The sequence below is a fragment of the Suncus etruscus genome, chromosome 14, assembly GCF_024139225.1.
Source record: "Suncus etruscus isolate mSunEtr1 chromosome 14, mSunEtr1.pri.cur, whole genome shotgun sequence".
In the NCBI taxonomy this organism is placed as follows: domain Eukaryota; kingdom Metazoa; phylum Chordata; class Mammalia; order Eulipotyphla; family Soricidae; genus Suncus; species Suncus etruscus.
Window position 1 is genome coordinate 61,665,474 of NC_064861.1, and position 21,865 is coordinate 61,687,338.

The 21,865-nt window shown below is 55.3% G+C and overlaps 4 protein-coding genes across 7 annotated transcripts; 3 read left to right on the forward strand and 1 right to left on the reverse strand.

The window, feature by feature from the left end:
• The first annotated feature begins 1,149 nt into the window (after window positions 1-1,149).
• On the forward strand, window positions 1,150-4,310 carry FBXL8 (F-box and leucine rich repeat protein 8). Of its 2 annotated transcripts, none has more exons than XM_049786430.1 (2): window positions 1,150-1,301; window positions 3,338-4,310. In XM_049786430.1, the coding sequence occupies exons 1-2, from the start codon at window positions 1,150-1,152 to the stop codon at window positions 4,308-4,310; spliced, it is 1,125 nt and encodes a 374-aa protein (XP_049642387.1). The 2 variants fall into 2 exon arrangements, 1 of the variants encoding a protein (XP_049642387.1); XR_007502261.1 differs by having other exon boundaries at window positions 1,186-1,301; window positions 3,298-3,469.
• Window positions 4,311-5,172: 862 nt separating this feature from the next.
• HSF4 (heat shock transcription factor 4) lies at window positions 5,173-11,274 on the forward strand. The gene is made up of 15 exons (XM_049787418.1): window positions 5,173-5,289; window positions 5,828-5,936; window positions 6,047-6,174; window positions 6,260-6,381; window positions 6,530-6,605; window positions 6,698-6,765; window positions 7,116-7,218; window positions 7,354-7,469; window positions 7,573-7,809; window positions 8,104-8,188; window positions 8,286-8,348; window positions 8,443-8,512; window positions 9,610-9,848; window positions 10,480-10,508; window positions 11,235-11,274. The coding sequence occupies exons 1-15, from the start codon at window positions 5,173-5,175 to the stop codon at window positions 11,272-11,274; spliced, it is 1,602 nt and encodes a 533-aa protein (XP_049643375.1).
• On the forward strand, window positions 9,642-14,050 carry NOL3 (nucleolar protein 3). Of its 2 annotated transcripts, XM_049786455.1 has the most exons (5): window positions 9,642-9,848; window positions 12,394-12,696; window positions 12,825-13,043; window positions 13,086-13,199; window positions 13,479-14,050. In XM_049786455.1, exons 2-5 carry the CDS (start codon window positions 12,402-12,404, stop codon window positions 13,484-13,486), a joined length of 636 nt encoding a protein of 211 aa, XP_049642412.1. In that variant the 5' UTR covers window positions 9,642-9,848; window positions 12,394-12,401; the 3' UTR covers window positions 13,487-14,050. The 2 variants fall into 2 exon arrangements, with proteins under 2 accessions (XP_049642412.1, XP_049642411.1); XM_049786454.1 differs by having other exon boundaries at window positions 9,654-9,848; window positions 12,825-13,199.
• MATCAP1 (microtubule associated tyrosine carboxypeptidase 1) lies at window positions 13,964-20,549 on the reverse strand. 2 transcript variants are annotated; one of them, XM_049786407.1, is made up of 7 exons: window positions 20,477-20,549; window positions 18,776-19,403; window positions 18,550-18,693; window positions 18,243-18,375; window positions 16,593-16,898; window positions 16,399-16,496; window positions 13,964-15,198 (listed from the first exon to the last, which is right to left on the reverse strand). In XM_049786407.1, exons 2-7 carry the CDS (start codon window positions 19,346-19,348, stop codon window positions 15,034-15,036), a joined length of 1,419 nt encoding a protein of 472 aa, XP_049642364.1. In that variant the 5' UTR covers window positions 19,349-19,403; window positions 20,477-20,549; the 3' UTR covers window positions 13,964-15,033. The 2 variants fall into 2 exon arrangements, with proteins under 2 accessions (XP_049642364.1, XP_049642365.1); XM_049786408.1 differs by having other exon boundaries at window positions 18,776-19,400; window positions 20,477-20,548.
• Between the last annotated feature and the right edge of the window lie 1,316 nt (window positions 20,550-21,865).

The window sequence follows — 21,865 nt, forward strand, 5'->3', positions numbered from 1 at the left end:
ACTGGGAGAAAGGTCCTTGGTATCCTCCAAATTCCATTAAGCCAGGCAGGGGTGTGGCTTAAAGTTAGGGCACTTGCATTGCATGTTGAGGCCCAGGGTTTGATTCCAGCACCACATTTACACATACACAAGACCCTAGTTCATTTTATCAACTTCAACTCAAGGTCCTCGTTGTGTGTTCCTCCTCTTCCTTCTCCTTCTCCTGCTCCTCCTCCTCTTTTTTCTCTTCCCCCAGCATCCCAAATGATTCCCCCAACTGCCAGGAGTTATCTTTTTTTTGGGGGGGGTCACACCCGGCAGCGCTCAGGGGTCACTCCTGGCTCTATGCTCAAAAATCGCTCCTGGCAGGCACAGGGGACCATATGGGATGCTAGGATTCGAACCACCATCCTTCTGCATGCAAAGCAAATGCCCTACTTCCATGCTATCTCTCTGGCCCAAAAGGAGTTATCCTTGAGTGCAGAGCAGGAATAAGCCCTGAATACAGTGTGGTCCCTCACCCAAAATAATAATCAGAAATCCTTCAGTATTAGATGATTCTCAGCTACTACCCAAAATTTCCCAAAATGTTCCCCCAATTTCCTCTTTCCTTTCACCTAGCCCTTTGATATGTAAAAGTCTACCTGGATCTCACTCTACCCTCCCCACTTGATAGATTTGTACTGGGAGAATAAAGAAAGGTCAGTCTAGCTTGGCATGCAGAGAACACAAGGTAAGAAGCCACTGACTTCATGACTCTGCTGACTGGTTTGGTTTATTAATTCTTTGCGACCACCCTCCTTCAGACCTCTTCACCCAGGGTTGGAAATATGGTGCATGGGGTGATTTCACAACATAGGATTTATTTTAGACTGAAGTATTCAGTGCCAATTTCAGGGGCCTGAGTACTCATACTTAGTTTAGTAACTTAAAGTAATAGTTGACTTTGACCATCTGAAGCTTCTAAAAATCATTCTAAACATAGAATGTTTCATTCCTGCTTTGCACTGGGCCTTGCAGATTCTGTAGCAACTGCTGGGCCAGGTATTTCTGCCCCTGGCTTCTCCTGTTTCCATGTCAGTTTGGTCTTCTTGACCTCCTGACCATTTCTCTCTCTCTCTCTAGGCCCTTAGCTGCCAAGAGCACGGTGCCACTAATTGCTGCCTAGTCATGGCTGAGCCTGGAGAGCAGCTGCCTGAGGAGGTGCTGGCACTCATCTTTTGCTACCTGCCACTGCCTGACAGAGCTGCTGCTGCCAGGGTCTGCAGGGCGTGGGCTGCTGCTGCCACTTGCAGTGCCGTGTGGCATAACATAAGCATCAGGTGAGCCCCTTCTGCCCACCGTACTTTCTTCCTCTCTGTGATGTTAGGGATTATGGAAAGTTAGTGCTGTGCGTTGTGTGTATGTGTGTATTGTTGTTGCAGGGTGACACCAGGGTTAGTCCAGGCTGGGCTGGCAGTTGGTTACATTCTCCAAGAATAGAATCCATGATTTTACATATGCCAGCTATGTGCAACCCCACCCTGAACCACATCCTAGGCCTAGACTTTCCCCATATTAAAAATCCCTGACACGGGGCCGGGCGGTGGCGCTAAAGGTAAGGTGCCTGCCTTGCCTGCGCTAGCCTTGGACGGACCTCGGTTCGATCCCCGGTGTCCCATATGGTCCCCCAAGCCAGGAGCAACTTCTGAGGGCATAGCCAGGAGTAACCCCTGAGCGTTACTGGGTGTGGCCCAAAAACAAAAACAAAAACAAAAAAATCCCTGACACAACATGGTCCCCTAAATAATTCTAAGAATGACCCAGAGAGAGCACTGAACCAAGAGTAGCTCCTGAGCACCATAGGGTGTGGCCCCAAAACCAAAAATTAAAACCATTGCTAATGTATATTGACTAGTTTCATGTGCCAGCCATTGTTCTAAGTTCCTTACATACAGTAACATATTTAATGTTTAAACAAACCTGTGTGGATCTGAAGTGATAGTGGGTTAGGGACTTGTCTTGTATACAGTCAGTCCAGGTTAGATCCTGGTCATCCCATATGGTCCCTGAGTCCTGCAAAGAGTGATAGCTGACTATAAAGCTAGGAATAAGCCTGGAGCACTGTTGGGTGTGGCTCAAAAGCCAAAAAAAGGAAGAAGAAAAAGATCTGTGTGGTTCTGGAAAGCTTGTTCAACCAGCTGGAGCACATACTTTACATGGAGGAATCTCTGGTTCCACCCTCTGTGCAAGATGGTCCCCCTGTACCACTAGGAATGATGCTCAAGACAAAAGTCACCCCAAACACTGTGATCCAAAAAGAAAGAAGAGGGATGAAAAATAGTACAGCAGGTATGGCGCTCGCATATCCCTAAACCCACCAGGAGTGATCCCTGAGTTAAGAGCCCAGGGTAAGCCATGAGAACTGCTGGGGCTGACCGCCAAAACAAGAAAGAAATTATTTTGGGAAATGAAGCTGGTGAAGGAACATTGTATGACTGAAGCTCAACTATCAACAATGTTTTAACTCTGCATCTCATGGTGATTTAATTTAACAATTAAATTAAGAAAGATAGGGGCCGGAGAGATAGCATGGAGGTAAGGTGTTTGCCTTTCATGCAGAAGGACGGTGGTTCAAATCCCAGCGTCCCATATGGTCCCCTGTGCCTGCCAGGGGCGATTTCTGAGCATAGAGCCAGGAGTAACTCCTGAGCACTGCCGGGTGTGACCCAAAAACAAAAATGAAAACATGAATTAATTAATTAAGAAAGATAAAAAGAAAGGAAGAGCAAACCCACATGGTGGATAGGTAGTACCTACTATCATCTCCTCTCCTACCTGCAGAGAGGAAATTGAGGCAGAGGGCATCATTTATTGCAAGTGACTTTGCTAAAGAGAGGCTGAAGGTGATCTTCGCAGAGTTTGCTGGGATGAAGCTCCTCTAATATCAGCCATGGTTTCAAATTGCTTAGACCCAACTAACTGACTTGATCATTTTCTTTCAGTTTTAGGGTCACACCAAGCAGTTTACCCCTGGCTCTACCTACGCTCAGGGATCACTCCTGACGGGGCTCAAGGGATCATATGAGGTGCCAGGAAATGAACCTGGGTGGGCTGCATGCAGGGCAAGCATCCTATCTTCTGTGTTCTCTTTCAGCCTGATTTGATGTCTTCCAAAGAGTTGGGTTCCACTCTTTGGCAGAGGCGTGTGTGTGTGTGTGTGTGTGTGTGTGTGTGTGTGTGTGTGTGTGTGTGTGTGTGTGTGTGTAGTGGGTGGACATGGGAAGGAAACCCAGGCCTGAGTGCGGATAGAAACTCCATTCTGGTCACACGCATGAGACCCATCTCCCTGCCTTGGCGCCTCTACTCTACCCTCAAGTTGCGACTCGGAACGAAAAAGCCTGCTGTCACCGTATCTGTCCTCCGGCCTGGACCACGTCCGCAACCTAGGGCTGCAATTCGAGCCATCGAGGGAACCGAGCCGCCGGGAAGCTACGGAGTTGCTGAGGACGCTGGCGGGCAGGAGTCCAGGGCTGCGAGGCCTGCGCCTGGAGTGCCGCGGAGAGAAGCCGCTCTTCGACGCAGGCCGCGATGTCCTGGACGCGGTCCGTGCCCTCTGCCGGGACGCGCGTGCCCTGCGCCACCTCAACCTGCGGCGCCTGCCCTTCACCCTGGACGACGCGCTGGTGCTGCAGGTGTCGCGCGGCTGCCCCGAGCTCCGCAGCCTTTACCTGGACAACGATACGTTGGTGGGCAGCGTCGGGCCCTACTCGGTACTCGAGCTCCTGGAAGCCTGCCCGCACCTGCACTCCCTCGGTTTGCACCTGGCCAGCCTGTCGCGCCCGGCTCTGGAGACGCTGGCAGCGCCGGATCGGGCGCCTTTGGAGCTCCTGGCTCTTCGGGGTGCGTGCCCCGAGGATGCCCGCGCCCCGCCGCTGCCTGACGAAGCCTGGGCCGCGTTGCGCCGCCGTCACCCGGGCCTGGCCGTAGAGCTGGAACTGGAGCCCATCCTTTCGGGCGAGAGCGTGACGCGCGTCCTGCAGCCGGCTGTGCCCGTGGCCGTGCTGCGCTTCAGCCTGTCGGGGGACACGGTGGGGCCGCTTCGCTTCGCCTCGCGCCACTACGCCACAACTCTGCGCCTTCTCGAGGTGCGCGCCGCCGCCTCCCCGCAGCTGGACGCGGCGCTGGAGGAGCTGGCGGCGCGTTGCGCGGGACTGCAAGAAGTCCACTGCTTCTGCCTGGTGCGCCCGTCGGTGCTGCGGGCCTTCCTCGCCCACTGCCCGCGCCTACGCAGTTACACGCTCAAACTAACGCGGGCGCCGCATCCCTGGCGGCCCACGCTCGTGGCCTGAAGGGTCGAAGCGCCTCCTGCCCGGTGGTCCGTCCCATCGCCGTTGCTGGGTGCAGGCTCGGAGGAGAAGCCAGATGCGGGGCCCAGGAGCTCCAACTGATTTCAGAAGCCTGTTAACTTCTGTGCCTCTAAGGGGGAAGGCGGCCCGTGGGATGTCACGGGGACCAGCCTGAACCCACAACACAGCGAATTCTGTGCCAGAGCCGCTGGGCTCGAACATGAGGGTGGAAACGGGGAGGGAGGCCATAAGGGGCCTCGGAGGTGAATCTGAATAAACCGATTGACAATACTTCTGCCCCTCCTGGGAAACACGATGGGACCGGCTCTGAAGCTCTGATGGCAAATGACGGGCACATGCGGAGATCAGAGAGGCCTTCTGGGGTAGGAGAAAGGCGGAGACCCCAAGAGCACCTATCCACGGGGGAGGGGGACACTAAGCATGTTTAGAAGGATAGCGCCTCTGGATTCCGTCTTCCCAGGCTCCTGTCCACACCCCTCCCGCCCCGTCGCTGCCCTGTGCCCATAATCATCTCTTTTTCGGACTCTCCTAGCTCATCCAGGCCGCCACAGGGTGATTTCTCCCTGGGGCGAGTAAAGGAGGAAGCGGGAAGCCTACGACGGGTGTAATTCGAACCCGGTTCTTCCCTCCTGCGGTGCCCCATCGCGTGCAGGGACTGCCCGCTGCTTCTGGGTGACGGCAGCCGCGCGGCCGGAATCCCGCCCCGGGGTACGCACGCGGCCGCCGCCTGACCCAGAGCTCGGGGCGGAGCAGGGCGGGGTGGGCGGCAAAATCAGCACTTTTGGCCGCTTTGACTAGCCCGAGGCCACCCCGCAGCCTCGCAGAGCCAGGCCGAAGCTGCGCCATGCAAGAGCCGCCGCTGCCCGCGGAGCCAGGCCCCAGCCCCGTGCCTGCCTTCCTCGGCAAGCTGTGGGCACTGGTGGGAGACCCAGGCACCGACCACCTGATCCGCTGGAGCCCGGTGAGGGCCGGGGCCCCTCCACTCCCCGTGAAAGTGGACACCCACCCAGACCCTGCCTCGGGTGCGCCGGGGCTGTGGGTTCCTCTGCTCAGCCTCCCAGATGACCCTGCCAGGATTGTGTGAGATGGGGGTGGGACGGCCCACCCCATCAAGACTGGGTGGAGGGCAGGAAGGAGCCCTCTGGAGACCTAGGGGAGGGATCTTTGAAATCACTTTGTTCCCAACCAGCGAATCAAACTGGTGGGGAAAATAGAGGCCCCGAGCGTTGCATCTCACTGTGCAAGTCCGAACCCAGAGCCCTTGTCGCGCCTGACAAGGGCAGGACCTTAGATCTGGCATCTGCAACTTAGGGGAGCCAAGTAGGAACTCTGGGCCGAGTTGGAGTCAGTATTCGCTTAGGGTTAGGATTCCAGCCACTTCTGGTCTGGCGTCAAGCTGTGTCCGGCCGGTGCCGGTCTGGTGCAGGAAAGCGTGTTCTCTCCTGGCCCGGGGGTGGCCTGGCTCACGAGTTGGCGGGCCGCGATTGTGTTCTCTGCAGAATGGGACCAGTTTTCTGGTGGGCGACCAGAGCCGCTTTGCCAAGGAAGTGCTGCCCCACTACTTCAAGCACAGCAACATGGCGAGCTTTGTGCGGCAGCTCAACATGTGTGAGTGCCCAGGGCGGCGCCCAGGGAGGCCAGATGGTGCCACGTACCGCCCCCCCCCACACCGGGCCTGGGCTCCATAGGTCCCCCACACCCCATCGCCCTCTCCCTAGATGGCTTCCGCAAGGTGGTTAGCCTAGAACAGGGCGGCCTGCTCCAGCCCGAGCGCGACCACGTCGAGTTCCAGCATCCCAGTTTCTTGCGTGGCCGAGAGCAGCTCCTGGAACGCGTGCGGCGCAAGGTGAAGCGGCCTGCGGAAGCTGCACAGGGGCGCGGGGATGGCTGGCAAGGCTTGGCACGCTCACCCCACGGTGGTCCCCCTGCAGGTGCCTGCGTTGCGCACTGAGGATCGCTGGCGCCCAGGGGAACTGGGCCGGCTGCTGGAAGAGGTGCAGGCCCTGCGGGGTGTGCAGGAGAGCACCGAGGCACAGCTGCGGGAGCTCAGGCAGTGAGTGGCCGGCGGGGAGAGAGTCTGGGCAGCCCCTTTCTTCTCCTGCAAGGTGCCTCTCTTCTCAGTGGATCACCAGTTGGGGGCAAGGTGCGGTGGGGCTAAAACTGAGCGCAGTCCCGGCGTCCTCACCTCTCGCCTCCCCCAGGCAGAGCGAGGTCCTGTGGAAGGAGGTGCTGGCTCTGCGCCAGAGCCACGGGAGGCAGCGGAAAGCCACAGCTAAGGTAGATTTATGCCTACTGCCCCCCACTCCACGGAAAGTGGCTTTTTCAAGGGTCCAAGCTCAGAGTCTGATGAACGTCTGCTTCCTCTTCAGCTGATCCAGTGCTTCATTGGGCCCCTTCAGACGGGGTCCTCCAGCGGTGCAGGAGCAAAGAGGAAGCTGTGAGCACTCAGCACCCCACTGCCCAGCACTTGAGCAGTCCCCTCCGTGACTGTTTCCAGCACACCTCAACTCTGCCACCAAGAACCCATAATCCCAGATCCTGCGCCTAGATCTGATTAATAAAAGTTCTTCCCCCAGCACCTCACATCACTGAGCCCCAACAATCCAGCAGAAGAGCCAGGCACAGACCATGCTGCCCTCCTCTTCTCCCCACCCCCAGGACCTGTCTTTGGGGGGAGCCCCAGCCACCTCACATGTGACTGAAGCGCTGGCCACAGGCCTCAGCTCTGCTGACTGAGCAGCTGGAGCCCTGAGGGCCTGGGACTGAGCCTCTCCTGCCCCCACTTAGGTCCCTGATGCTGGAGGAGGGAGGATCCTGCCCAATACCCACCAAGTTCAATGCCTGCCCCCTATCAGGTGGTGCCCTGCAGGAGCCCCTCTCTCTCTATTCGGTAGGTTTGGCTTTTTCTTTCCCTAGAATAGTGTCGTCCCCCCCCCCAAAAAAAAAACACATCAGAGCCTGCTCCTCCTCAGACCTGCCCCTGAAGAGGACATATGGCACTGGCTGTTTTCTACCCTCTGTCCAGCCCTTCTCAGAGACACCATTGGGCCTCACAGCCAGTGGCCCCATCATGTCTGACATCCCCGGGGCCACACTGTCCCTGGAAAGGACCTGGCTTCCTGCTTCCAGTGATACGAGGAGGTAAAGGCAGAACTAGCCTGGGCAAGGGGAAGGTTAGAGCACTATGTGGGAGTCAGGGTGGGTTGGATGAGCCAGGGTCTGGCTGAAGCTTTTCTTGGTGCAGGAAGTCAGGCCTGACACTACTCAAAGAAGAACCAGCCAGCCCCAGGGGGCCTGATGAGGCTGGGCTAGCCAGGCTGGCTATGGCCACAGCAGACTTCAGCAGTGACTTCAGCAGGCCGGGCCTACCACGGCTGCCTGTAGCTGTGGTGCAGGCAATTCTGGAGGGGGGCTGCAGCCCTGAGGGGCCCAGCAGCACCCGACGGCCTGAGCCAAGGGGCCCCAGAGAGGTAGCTGGCAGGTGAGCAGCAAGCCCCTTCTTTTGGGGGTGAAGGAATGGGATTCAGAGCCTCACACATGGAATCTGAAAGCAGCTCCCTTAGAGAGGAGCACACCCCATAGAGAGGGGCACCCCAGCCCTAACTCAACAGCCCAAAATAGGAATAGAGGAATGTGGGCCCCTCTGTGGCCAGTCCCCCGGCACAGGCATTTTCCAGTTATGGTTAGATTGACACCTGTTGCACCCCAGCTCCTTGGGGACCTAATAAGGAGTAGAGGAAGACACTGGCCATTGGGCATCAGTTTTCTGTCACAGGGGTTCTCTGGACACGGAGATTCTGCTGCCTCCAATGCTGCTGCCAGCCTCCCATGAAAATGTGGTGCCTGCAGGCCCCCTTGAAGTGAGTATCTCTGCAGCACAACAGGGAGCCTGAGCCCAGTGGGGTCCAGCTGTGGGTGTGGCCTAGAAATGTGCCTGACCCAGAGACTCTCCACCAGGCGCTGGGCACCACCAGTCTGCTCGGGGGAGAATGGGGCCTGCAAAACTTGGAGCTGTCCCTGGTAAGAGAGGGGAGGGGCTGATCCAGGATCTTAGATCTGTGGTTGTTCTCTCTCAGCCTTCCTTCCCTTGGGGGGGGGGGTTTCTCCCAAACAGATACAGCCCTTGGTTCCAGAGGAGGGTGAGACTGAGTTTGCTGTCAAGGGGTTAAACTCTCCAAGCCAAGGTAAAGGTAAATAGTCTCAGGGTCTGAGCTAGGGGCTGGGTGTGGTTGTTTGGGGCTTGAAGGGGACTCCCCTAGGGGCGGGGTTCAGATGAGGAGCGGTGGGTTTCTGCTGCCCCACTCCTGCTGGGCTTTGGGAAGCCCAGTCTTCGGCCCGACTGGAGCTTCAGCCATGTGCCACCCTCCAGAAAACCAGGCCTCCTACTTGGGTTCCGGTGCCAACCCCTCCGGCTGAAAGACCAGCAGGAGCTCTATGGGGCAGTCCAGCTGCCACTGTCGTGTGTCTAGACCTCCTGGCACCCCCTGGCGGAAGCTGAGCAAAGTATCACCTATTTGGCATCTCCTACCTTATATAAACAGCATTTCCCACTCTGCTTTTCTGGTCTCTTTTCTTTTGGGGTAAGATGTGGGGAGGGGCGTTTGGGTCACAGCCAGTAGTGCTTAGGGGCTAGCCCTGCTTCTGTGCTCTCTGGCGATGCTGGGGTGCTTGGGATCTAATCGGAATTTACTCTTAAAAGGAAAGTGCCTTAACCACTAGAATTTCTTCCTTCTTTCTTGGAGGGTATGTAGTTTTGGGCAACACCGGCTCTGAACTCAGGAACTATTCCTGGCAGTCTCAGAGGACAACATAGATGCCCAGAAAATTGAACTGGGCCTGCTGCATGGAAAAGCAGCTGAAAGTTTTCCTCACTGTACTATCGCTCCAGCCCCATCCACTGGAATTTCTGGTCTCTTCTCTGCTCACCAGAGAGCATAGAAGCCATGAGGAGCTGGGGTTTGGGGGGTCATAAAAGTGTTGAACCCTAGAGTTTTAGCGGGAAAGCTTGCCCCAGGATGGAGGTGCCTGGGGAATCTATTCCTACAAGGTCACAACTAGCTCCACCAGGCATAGTCCGGCTCCCTAACTGACAGCCTGGGACAGAGTAGACAGTGTTAATGCTCCTGGGAAATGCCAGGGCCAAACGGGGCGTGGGGTATCGGGACCGCTGGCTGCGGGGTGGGTGGGGTGGAGGGTAGAGCGGGGGCCTCGGCTCAGCGTCCCGAATGGAATGACCCCGACCCCATCCCTGCACCCCCTCCGGGCTCCGGGTTCCCGGCAGCCCCGCCGCCCGCCCTTGCCGCCGCAGCTGCTGCCCGCACCCCCACCTCGCCCAACCCTTTCTGCTTTGTCATCGCCTGCCCGCTGGAGCTGGAGAGCGCAGCGGGGCAGCCTGGAGCGCACCGAACCCGGAGCCCCACCCCACCGCTGGGGGTGGGGGACGGAAACTTGAGTCCAGGCGCCCCGAACCCCGCCCCTCCGCAGTGCTTGGGTGGAGGGGAGAGACGCCCCGGAGAGGAGGTAAGAGCCGCCCGGAGGTCGCATCCGCACACCCCTCGTTCCCGGACTTTTTAAGAGCCCTCTTAAGGGGGAGGGGAGGCTAGGCTGAACCCCTTTTACCGTCCATCCGTTCATTCCCCCCCCCCCCGCTCCCGCCTCTTTCCGATTCGCACCTAGACCCTCCTGGCTCTGTCGGATGTGTCCTTGGCCCTTGAAGGGGCAGATATCACCTTGATATCCACTTTTTTGTTGTTTGCTTTTTGGCCACACCCAGGGGTGCCCAGCTGGGGCTTACTCCTGGTCCTGATTCCCGGCGGGGTTGGAGGTGCAAGGACCACATTAGGGTTCGGGGAATTGAATCGGCTACGTGCCAGGCAAAGGTCCTACCCGCTGTACAATGGCTCTGCCCACCTCCCACAGTCAGAAACCACTTCTAAGCCTGCAATCTGGAGGGTTCCAAGCACCTCTTACAGGAAGAAGGGCAGGGCCCGAAGTCATGGAAAGAAGCTAAAGTGGAGATTATGTGGGGAGGAAGAAGAGAGGGACAAAGTGGAAATTATGTGGGGAGGAAGAAGAGAGGGACCTAACCCCTTCTCTCTGCTCCTAGAAAATGTTGGGTTCTATTCCTTTCACCCTGCACCTCTGACCCCAGCTTGAGGGCAGAGGGTCCGTTACAGTTCGGTAATGTCAGACGGCTGAAGAGGGTTTGTGTTGTGCACTGGGGTAAAAGGAGAAGCCAGTCTGCCTTGTGGAACCCCTAAGCATTGCATAGATATGAAGATCGCTGAATCTGGAGGTGGTACAGAGGGAATGGGCATTCTAGGATTGGGGGACAACAGCTGTGAAAGCTCAGAAGCATCAAGGGTGTGGCAAAATCTGAGTGGTGTAGACAAGTGGGGGGAGCCTGGCTACTGGGGGACTTGGATATTGGAGCAGCCTGGGTAAGAGGGGTCAGACAGCTGGTGGTAGCAGACATTTATGGCAGGAGAAATAGTTGTTGAAGCTGGAGTAAGCTCCCTTACAAACCTTTTCTTTGAGCCCCACAGAGACAGTTACTCTTTCCTGAGGGGTGCAGAGCCGATGGGGGAGCAGGACATGGAGTGAGGTACCCAGACTACAATGGAGTGAGACAGACCTCTGCAGAGATGAGGGAGTGGCCCTTGGTACAGATAGGACATGAAGAGGGAAGAAGAGCAGGGGTCAGACCCTTCTTTATTGGGGTGGGGGGAGGCTGACCCCTCCATATGGCCAAAAGGTGTGAATTGGCAGAGCACAGGTGGCATAGGTGGCAGTGAGACAGACCTAGAGCTTATCAGAAGGTTGAGGGGTCCCAAAGGGAGGGTAGGAGCAGGAGGGTGCTGGGAGTCGAGGCCATGAACTGGCCTGACCTCTCTGCTCCCAATGTAGGGTACTTGCTGCCCAGTCAAGCCACTCCAAGGGGCCCTAGTCCTTCCATGGTAATAAACAAAAAGCAAAGACTGGAGTTTGCCTAAAACTTGCTGTTCTGGAGTTTCTCAAAATAAGAAGCTGAGAAAGTTTGGCATGTGCAGGCATGAGTCAGGCTACAGGTGTCTCCCAAGATGGCAAAGTCATTCCCAGGGAACAAGGCACAGATTGATGTCAGGAACCTGGAGAATCCCTCTGTCCCTGTTCAGGAACCAGTAATGGATCCAGATTCCCCACAAACAGTGAAACAATGGGGTGGCAAGATTATTTTCTGACATAGAAGAGGCTTGAGGGTCAACAGGGGTGAGGATGGAATTAAAAAGTGAGCATGCATACAGAGTCTAGCAGTTGTTGTTTTGCACGCAGCCAGACCCAGGTTCAATCCCTCGCATCCCTAAGCCTGCCAAGAGTGTTTCCTGAGTGCAGAGCCAGGAAGTAACCCCCTGAACACCATCTGGTATAGCCCCCAAACTTTTTTTTTTTAAAGAGCTGATCATGGGGTTTGAAAGCAATAGTACAGTGGATAGGATCCCTGCCTTGCACTGTAGACTTTGCAGACCACCTTTATTTGATCTAAGCCCACCAAGTGTCCTTGAGCACAGAGTCAGGAGTAATCCCTGAGCACAGCTAGATTTGATCCAAAAACAAACCAAAGAAAGATAAGAACAGAAACTTTCTTCAGACTAGAAAGGTCTCCTGACTTTCTTCTGACTGCCAGCTGGGGGGTAGCGGGGTGTTTCGGTGTTGCAAGTCAGCCCTCCATCCCTCCATCAGTCAACCTCTTCAGGGGCTGACTTGCAACATTTCGGGACCGATTAGGTCTTCCTATCTCTTAAAGTGGGAGAGATTGGGAACAGAAACGGGTAAAATTGGTCTGCTCCGTGGCATGAAGCAGCGTGATAGGGATCTGGAAGGCAGCTGGGTTGGGGAGGTGGAGTCTGATAGTAGAGGCGGGTGCTTGGGGCGCAGAGACAGGAGAGAAGAGCCATGGACAATATTTAGGGAAGAAGCCCGAGGAGACCCTCTAGAAGTGGCTGCGAGGTGCCACGAAGCTGTCCACTTGACTCCCTGGGAGAGATCAAAGGCAGTGGCGGGGTGGGGGGCTCTTCTCTTCTTCCAGCCTGCACCATGGGCAACGCACAGGAGCGACCTTCAGAGACCATAGACCGCGAGCGGAAGCGCCTGGTGGAGACGCTGCAGGCTGACTCAGGGCTCCTGCTCGACGCTCTGCTGGCCCGGGGCGTGCTCACAGGGGCCGAGTACGAGGCGCTGGACGCGCTGCCCGATGCGGAGCGCCGGGTGCGCCGCTTGCTACTCCTGGTGCAGAGCAAGGGCGAGGCCGCCTGCCAGGAGCTGCTGCGCTGTGCCCAGCGCACCGTGCGCGCTCCAGACCCCACTTGGGACTGGCAACACGTAGGCCCTGGTGAGCACGCGGGGCGGGGCGGGGCGGGGCGTGGGGGGGTTTGATAGCTGCGGGGGGCATCTCCCCGGAGGTGGGTGTGTTTAGGGGAAACTGCAGAAGGTAAACGAGGCCTCCCTTCTCCACCGCAGGCTACCGGGACCGTTACTATGACTCGCCCTGCCCAGGCCACTCAACTCCCGCATGCCCCGGGTTGCCCAGAGCTTCTGACAGTGACGAGGCTCGGGGACCTGAGGGCTCCGAGACAGGACAATCTGGAACCGGCTGGGAGCCCGAGGCGGAAGCCGAGGCCCCTGAAGGGACTCAGCCAGAACCGGAATTAGAACCCGAGCCAGAACAGGAGCCAGAACCTGAACCCGAACTGGAAACAGAACCAGAACCCGAGCCAGAACAGGAGCCAGAACCTGAACCCGAGCCCGAGCCCGAACCAGAACCGGAGCCGGAACCAGAACCGGAGCCAGAACCCGAACCCGAGCCCGACTTTGACGCTGGAGATGAATCAGAAGGTGTGAGACTGGGGGTGGGCGGAGAGATGGCATGGAGGTAAGGCGTTTGCCTTGCATGCAGAAGGATGGTGGTTTGAATCCCGGCATCCCATAGGGTCCCCCATGCCTGCCAGGGGCTATTTCTGAGCCAGGAGTAACTCCTGAGCGCTGCTGGGTGTGACCCAAATCCCCCCCCCCAAAAAAAAGGTGTGAGACTGCCTAAAACCCAAGCCAGCAAGAGGGAAGCCATGTTTTTTTGGGGGGGGCATCTATCTGATCATTCCCTCTCCCATTCTCTAGATTCCTGATTGCCTGGATCCCCACCTGGCACGGAGGGATGCTACAAAGGCCACCTCTGTCCAGTGCTGCCAGAAGGAAACTCACTCAAGGCCCAGTTGTCTTCCATTCTGGCTCGCCCAAGATCTCCTGTGGCTGGGGAAGTTCTGTTTCCTGACCCAATCCTCAGCCCCAATTTGTCCTCAACAGCCCAAGCCACACTCCTGGAGATCTGAGCTCCCTGTGGAACACAAACCTGCTCTTGCACTCTCTTCCGTGGCCCTTCCCACCTATTAGCCATTTAGGGGCCGGGCACCAGAGAGGAAATAGATCTCTCCCCATTTCAGGAGGACTGGAGCACATCTCCTTGAGAAGTGAGATTAGAAGGGAGGGCTCAGTGGTGAGGCACATGCCTTGCCTGTGTGAGATGCCCTGAGTTCGATCCCCTATACCAAAGGAGGGTGGGGAAAAGAGGAAGAGGAATGGATTTGGGGGGAGCAAAGCACACATTTCACTGTAACCTAGTTTAATTGGCTTCTCTTGGGACGGAAGCTTGGGGGTTCTGAGCAGTACATACACATCCTCTCAACCAATAAGGGCCTTCAGCCATGTTTCTGTTTCTGGCTTTGGGAGGGAGGGTGGGACTCAGGCTCAGGGTGGGAATGGGATTCAGTCAGCGGCACCACTGAGTCTGAGGTGACACAAATACATGACGCATCACCCATCTCTGTCCCACCTACTCCCCTGTGGGGGTTTGTCTATCTGGGAAAAACAAACCTGAGGCCTGGAACAAGGGGCCTGCCCCTTAGGCCGGACTGTGGCTACTGCTGCCCACTGGCCAGAGGGTGTGGGCCAAGGCAGGGACAGCAGAGTCCACTGGAGGAGGGTGAGGTGAGTTCTTGGGCGGGACTCGTGGGCACGTTTGTGAGCACGAGTGAGAGGAACAGAGGAGAGGGAGAGATGAGGAAAGGGGGAGCAGAGGGAGGGGAGATGAATGAGTGGGGCTGGGAACAGCCCAGCTTGGAGAGGAGTTGTGCATCCTCCAAGACTGCCCCAGAGGGACTGGGGCAGAAGCTGGGACAGATGCACTAGCAGTGGGAGGAGCGATTGCTGGGTCTCTGCCACCAGGAGCCTTGCTCATGCATCCTGTGACAACCAGTACCACCATCTCAGGAATTACCTCAGGAGAGAGAGCCCCCCGCCCCCCCCACCAGAGGTAGATAGTGTGGAAGCTGGAGAAGCACCGAGGGGCTGGGTGGGGGAGGAGAGGACACAGAATGAAGAGATGCCCAAGGCCATGTCATGCAGGGACAAGTTTCTACTCCCACCTCCCCACCTCCCGCTCCATGCAGTTTCCCCAGCTGCCTCCTTGCTTCTCCTCTGCTCCCCAGAGTACTGGCGGCAGGCAGACAGGGGGGCCAATGCTGCTGCGGGGAACATAGAGCAGCTAAGGTTGTTGCTCCTCCTTCCTCATTGTTTCTGTCCTTCCAGTTCCCCAAGAGACACTGAGGTGATGGGAGCATACAGCTGTCATGTTCTGGACCGGTGCTCATGCCCTTGGTCCAGGTCTCCACTGGCTTCAGTCAGGCAGCAGACGGCCCAGCTCTTCCTCGTCCAGCCGGTTAGTGGCCATGATGTATTCCAGCTGCTGCCGGTAGCGTGCCAAGTCATGCATGAAGTGGGGCACTCGGGTCTTTTCCAGCACCCCATGGGGTCGCAGAAGGTCTATGTCCTCATAGGACACCTGCAAGGAGAAACCCAGGCCTTCCACAGCTGCATCCAGGTGGCTTGTCCTCTCCTGCAGCCTCCTTTGTCTAAGACTACAACCCAGCCCACTCCTGTCAACTTCAATCTTGGGTTCTAGCTGCTTCTTTCTCCCTTCCCTGGGATATTTCTCAGACCCCTTGACCACCCCTCCCCACATATGCCAAGCCCCACAGTCCCCACCAATCAGCCTGTCAACCTCCTGTCAGGCTGGCTCTGAGTTGATGTGAATTTGTCCTGAAAGCTCTCGAAGACTCTGGACCACCATCAGCTGTGTAGGACTAACTACCAAGCCCTTTCCTGGTCCTTTCCTGGGCTCATTCCCCCTGCCCGCTGTTCCTGACTCCCATAAAGGGGCCAGTGATAGCAGAGCAGCAGGACATTTGCCTTGCATGTGGCCGACCCAGGACAGGCCCAGGTTCCATCCCCGGCTCCCATATGGTCCTCCGAGCCTGCCAGGAGCAATTACTGAGTACAGAGCTATGAGTAACCCCTGAGCACTACCGCTGGGTATGGCTCAAAAACAAAAGAAACAAAAAACGCTGACACCCATAGAGTTGCCTTCTTTGGGATTTGGTTTGGAGCTAGATCATGCAGTGCCAGAGATTAATTAAGCCTGGGGTGCTATGAATCATCTCCTGGGCCCAGGGAACTGTCTAATGTTTGCTTCACATGAACTTGGACTTCCCCAGTGTGGCACAAAGACTGCCCAGATGGCCATGTCTCCAGCTCTGTCCGTCCTAGGTTTTCCTGACTGCCCTTTAATGAGAAAAGTACCCCACTCTGGAGAATCACCTACATTCACACATACACACACAAACACCAAAAAATAAAATAAAATAAAAATGACCCTCTATTATGTGGGTTCAGGCTCCTGTTTCTTTCTGGCTTTATCTCTGGGCTGCACCTGATAGTGGTGGTTTACTCCTAGTTCTGTGCTCAGGGGTTATAGCTGGTGTGCTGGGAGACCATATGCGGTGCCGAGAATTCAACTGGAGTTTTTTCCCTCTGCTAAGTTACTTTATAGTTTTCCTAAACTGTGCCCTATCAGACACCTACATCTGACTGCCAGACTGTCATTTCCTCTCCTCTGCTCCACTCCCAGAGGGATTGTGAAGTTCAGGGACCAAAGGGTTACGTGTGTATATGTATTGGGCGGGGGTAGACCATGGCCCCTCACCTTGCCCAGGGAGGTCAGCATTGGAAAGTCGATGGTCTGGCGGTACCTCAGTATGCGCACGATGCCGTCCAGGTACACCTGATCCTTACTGAAGCAGCCTGTGGGCAGAGAGCACGGTGAATCAGACCAATTTCACGAGGTGTCCACCCTACCCTGCCCACCCCCCTGTGCTTGGGACCAGGCTGGACGCCCACCCGGCTGCGAGGTGTCGGTCTGGCCACGCTTGGCGCGCACGCAATACTCCCAGCGCACATTGGCGTCCTGCACGTAGCGAGCCAGGTCCTGGAAGAGTTGGCGGAAAGACATGGCAGCGGCACGGTGGATGGTGTAGTAGAGCAGCGCAGCGCGCCACAGGAAGGGGTGCTTGCGGAACAACACGCTGTGCAGGCTGGCTAGACCCTCCTCTGTGGGGTTAGCAGGTCGCAGCCCGTATTGCAGCCGGCCCTCAGCGTTGCGCCATGGCTGCCGCGCATTGTTCACGCCCCGCAGGTAGTGTGTTCCTGCAGGGGAGGCAATAAGCAGCAGCGCTGGGCAAGGGATCCAGGGCATTCCTGTTCTCCTTGAGTCCAGCCACCTATCTGGAGATTGACTGTTTCTTTGGCCCTGGACAAAAGCAAACTCTCCAGGGCCTGGCGGCATAGAGACACTTAGCTGAATAAGCACCCATGGACCTATAAAGGCTCACGTGCAAGAATTTCCCACCCAGGGCCAGAGCGACAGCACAGCAGTAGGGCGTTTGTCTTATAATTGCCAACTGGAACGGACACTGGTTCGATTCCTGGCATCCCATCTTATTCCCTGAGCCTGCCAGGAGCAATTTCTGAGCAGAACCAGGAGTAATAATCCCTGAGCGCCACGGGGTGTGACCCAAAAACCCAAAAAGAAAAAATAAATGAATTTCCCACCGACTCTGGGAACTGCCATCCACAAAACAAAACAAATAAACAACAGAAACAGGGGCCAGAGAGATAGCGTAGCGGTAGAGCGTTTGCCTTGCAAGCCGCCGACCTAGGGCCAATGGTGGTTCGAATCCCAGCATCGATTTCTGAGCACAGAGCCAGAAGTATCCCCTGAGCACTGCTAAGTGTAACCAAAACCAAACCCCCCCCCAAAAAAAACAAAAAACAAAAAAACAAAACAAAACAAAACAAAAAACAGAAACAACTCATACAGAACCTGGACTTGTCCAGAACTATATGCCCAGCCCACATCCAGTATGCTCATATTTGGTCAAATAAGTTTTACTTATTATCCTTTTGCCCTATGAGTTTTTTGTTGTTTTTTTTTTTTTTTTTGGTTTTGTTTTGGGGCCACACCCACTGTTGCTCAGGGGTTACTCTGGCTCTAGGCTCAGAAATCGCTCTGGGCAGGCTCGGGGAACCATATAGGATGCTGGGAATTGAACTGGGGTTGACTGTGTACAAGGCAAACGCCGCTACTGATGTGCTATCACTCCGGCCCCGCCACATGATTCTTGAGGAAAAAACAGAAAGGCAGGGTCATTAGTGCAAAATGCCCTTGACTTTTCCTTGCAAAAGTCAGCTCAATGCATACCCAGCCAATTCCAGTCTCAGTATCTGGCCTTCCAGACACCCCAAGGACTCATAGGTTGGTGGCTTTAGCTGGACCCCAGAAGCCTTGTTTCCACTATTAGGGGAAATTAGAGAAAGTGAGGGAGGAATAGCACATTCAGAAGGAGCAAGAGGTAGAAGGAGCAAAAGGCGAATGTGAGCCCTAAAAGGGCAGGAAGGGGGAACAGAGATGAGAATCCCACCTCACTGTTTCCATCCCTGGCTCTTCTGACCTATCAGCCCACCGCCCACCCACATGCTCCACATGCTGACCTATCTCATGCCGGAGCATGCCCTCCAGCCAGTACTGACGGGCTCCACTCAAGTTGATGGCCAGTGTGGGGCGGCTGTTCTCCACCATCATCACTGCCTGTGACAACAGGTCTTCACTCAGCTGCACCACAACCTGCAGGCAGAAGTACCCTGAGCTCTGGCCACAGCGCAGCCAGGCTAAGGTCCTGGCCAGGCCACCCCTGCTCTCAGTCAGGGCTGTGGCTAGCCTGGCACAGGCCTGATTCAACTCTCTGCATCCTCAAGTGGGTCACAAAGGGGAGAGGCAAGGCAAGCAGGGCAAGCTCACCTCTCCAGCGCAGCCTTCCTTCTGCATATATTTGCGGGCGATGGACCAGATCTGGCACTTGGTCAGCAGCTGGCCCCCGGTGACCGCCTCAAATTGTTCATAGGTGCCAAACTTCTCCAGGACAGCCTCAATGATGCCAACTGCCTGCACACAGGGCCGCAGTAGCTGGTGAGGATAGGCCTCTTGGGTGGTGAGAGCCAGGGCAAGGTGGGCAGGCTGGACTGACCTGATGGATGAACTGTCCAGAGGCCGCACAGTATTTCTCTAGCACAGCCGTGGGCAAGGGTTCCTGGTACTCAAACTGAGGGTTGTAGGTGTAATGGGACTGGAAGAACTTGACCCGCTCAATGTCCATGTTGGTTGGCCGTAAGGCCACCAACATGCAGGGGCTCTTGCTGGTACCACTCTTGCTGGCATCCTTTCGAGTCTTAGCAATGTGAGGCAAGGAGGATGCAGGCCTCAGGGTGCCTCCACCTAGATCCAGTCCCCGTCTAGATGGTGTCTGGCCGAGAAGGCCACGGCCCCCACGGCCGGTACTGTTTACAGTGTAGGTACTCTCGCTGCGATGCATGTGAGTGCGGTGGGCCAAGCGCAGCTCCCGGCAGGGCTGCAGCTCAGACTTGCGATGCAGGCCTGAGGGAACTGATAGGGCCAGAGGCAAGGCAAGGGATCGAGGCCAGGGATACAACGGAGTCCCATTTTGATCTGAGGGCTTCAGCCTAGGGCCCACAGATGTGGGACTGGTTGGCTGGCTAGGCGGTGGTTGCTCATACACCTGAGTCCCTGAGTCCAGCACCATTCTGTCCTGGGAATCACATCCGCTGGGTCAGGCCAACTCCTCACAGTGCTGACTTCTGGGGACATAGAAGGGTATATGCAGGGCACTGTGAGTGAGGTTGGAGGAACACTACCCTGGACACTGCCCCTGTGGTTGCTTCCTGGGTAAAGGGACTGCCACTAGGGAATGCAGACAACTGCTCCCACCCCACTCCATTTCCTCCAGCAAACTCACCCACGTAGGCAGGAAAAAAACAGGAAAAAGCCTTATCCACAACTTAGATGATAATTATGGGATTCCCTTAGCTCATGAGCTCCAGGGAGTCTGAGATGCTGAGACCCTCCTCAGGATGCCACACCTAAATTGGGAGCTGGTATGAGGTGCCTCAACTGCCTGCATGATAAGGAAACCTTACTACCTTCTTCTACCTGCCTTCAGATTTTCTGGTTAGTTTTGGGGCTACATACAGCCATGCTCAGGGATTACCTTAATTCTGCACTCAGTGATCATTCCTAAGAGGCTTGGGTGAACATAATATGGGGTTCCGGAGAGTGAACCCAGGTTAGCCGTGTGCAAGACAAGTGCCTTACTTGTTGTTCTATTGCTCCAGCCCCTTCTACCTGCCTCTCTCTATGGCATTTTGTCAGTTCCCCTCACTCCTGCCAGCTTATCTGGCCTCAGAAGTTTGTAGTAAAAAGTGAAAAACTAGAGCTGAAACAATAGTACAGTGAGGAAGGTGCTTGCCATGCATCTGGCAGACCCAGGTTTGATCCCTGGCACCTTATATGGTCCATTGAGCCCAGCCAGGAGTGATCATGAATGCAGAGCAAAGAATAAGCCCTTAGCACCCCTGAGAATGGTCTCAAAATAAATAAAATGAAGCTAGAAAGGTCGCTTATCCCTTTAAGGGCATTTGCTTGAATCCAAATCAAAACCAGCTTTCCAGGAGCAGAGGGAAACTTTAGCACATCCAAGCCAGTCCCTGGCCTGTTCCCTGGGGCATCTTACCAGGCATCATTCACTGCTGGTTTCAGCATTCTAGTGTCTGCCTCTGTACCAGGGCTCTGTCCAACCCAGTCTCTCCGCAGAGACTGACCCAGCTGGCTCCAGCTACCCAACTCCAGAAGTCCAGCATTTCTCCTCTCCTACCTCTCCTGCATCCTCAGCCTCTTCCTCTCTATTGGATTCTTTCCATCAGCAGAAACACAGGCTGCGTCTGTCTTGAAAACAAAACAAAACCTTCACTGAACTTCACATTCCTCCAGTTGCCTTACGTCTCCCTCCCTCTGCTTCTCATTACAAAACTTTAAGCTGGCTGTAGTCAGGCTCCACTAATTTGTTATTGTTTTGTCATGCTGGGAATCAAACCCAAGGACTCACACATGCAAAGTAAGTGCTCTTCTTCTGGGCACTTCTTCCCAGTCTCTCGTCCTCTCTTTTTGGGTTTTGGGCCATATCTGCACTGCTCAAATGTCCAAGGGTGTGTGTGTGTCAGGGATCAAAACAGGTCAGCAATGTGAAAGCAAGCACATCACCCATTACCCACTGTACTATCGCTCCAGCCCCTTCCATTTTCTTTTAAGTTGCACATTTGGAAAACGTGGAGCATCCTCCTTGGCACCTAAATTAACTAAGGTCTTCAGTGCTGTTCATATTGATCAGTAGCACACAGCAATCATCACTTTATCCTGGAGAATGTTCTTCATTTGGCTTCCTACAGTTCCTGGAACTTAACTCTACCTCACTGGCTGTCTGTCCCAAGTCTTCCTTGCTGTTTATCGCAACCTCCTCAAACTCAACACTGAAATACTTCACTCTGGAAACCTCTTTTCTCCAGTCACACTTACTTCCTGACTCTCATGGCTTTAAAATACATGATCCCAGATTGAGGGAATAGAAAGATATATTATCTTAACTAATGGTTAAGGTGCTTGCCTACCACATGGCTGCCCTGGGTGCAATCTCTGGCACCCCAAATGATAACCCAGAGTCCACCAGGAGTGGTCCTTTTCACAAAGTCAAAAGTAATCCCTGAGTACTGCTAAGTATGGCACCAAAAACAAAAATAAAATACATCGGGTCAGAGAGATAGCACAGCAGTAGGGCATTTGCCTTGCAAGCAGCTGACCCAGGACCAATGGTGGTTCGAATCCTGACATCCCATATGGTCCTCCTTGCCTGACAGGAGCAATTTCTGAGCAAAGAGCCAGGAGTAACCCCTGAGCACCGCTGGGTGTGGCCCCAAAAAATCATTCCAAACTTAATCCATAAACTTCAGGCCAGTGTTGCCATTTCTCAATTAGCATAATTACTTGAATTACCTTGGACTAAATAATGTCCTGTGTTCAAAATCCCCTGCCTATGTAACTGCTGGAGTTACTTGCATCCCTTAGGTCTCTGCATAAATATGGTAATAGAAAAGTTGTCCTAAGGGCCAGCGGTAGGGCTTTTGCCTTGCAAGCAGCTGACTCAGGACCAGCGGTGGTTCAAATCCCAGCATCCCATATGTGCTTGCCAGGAGCATTTTCTGAGCAGAGA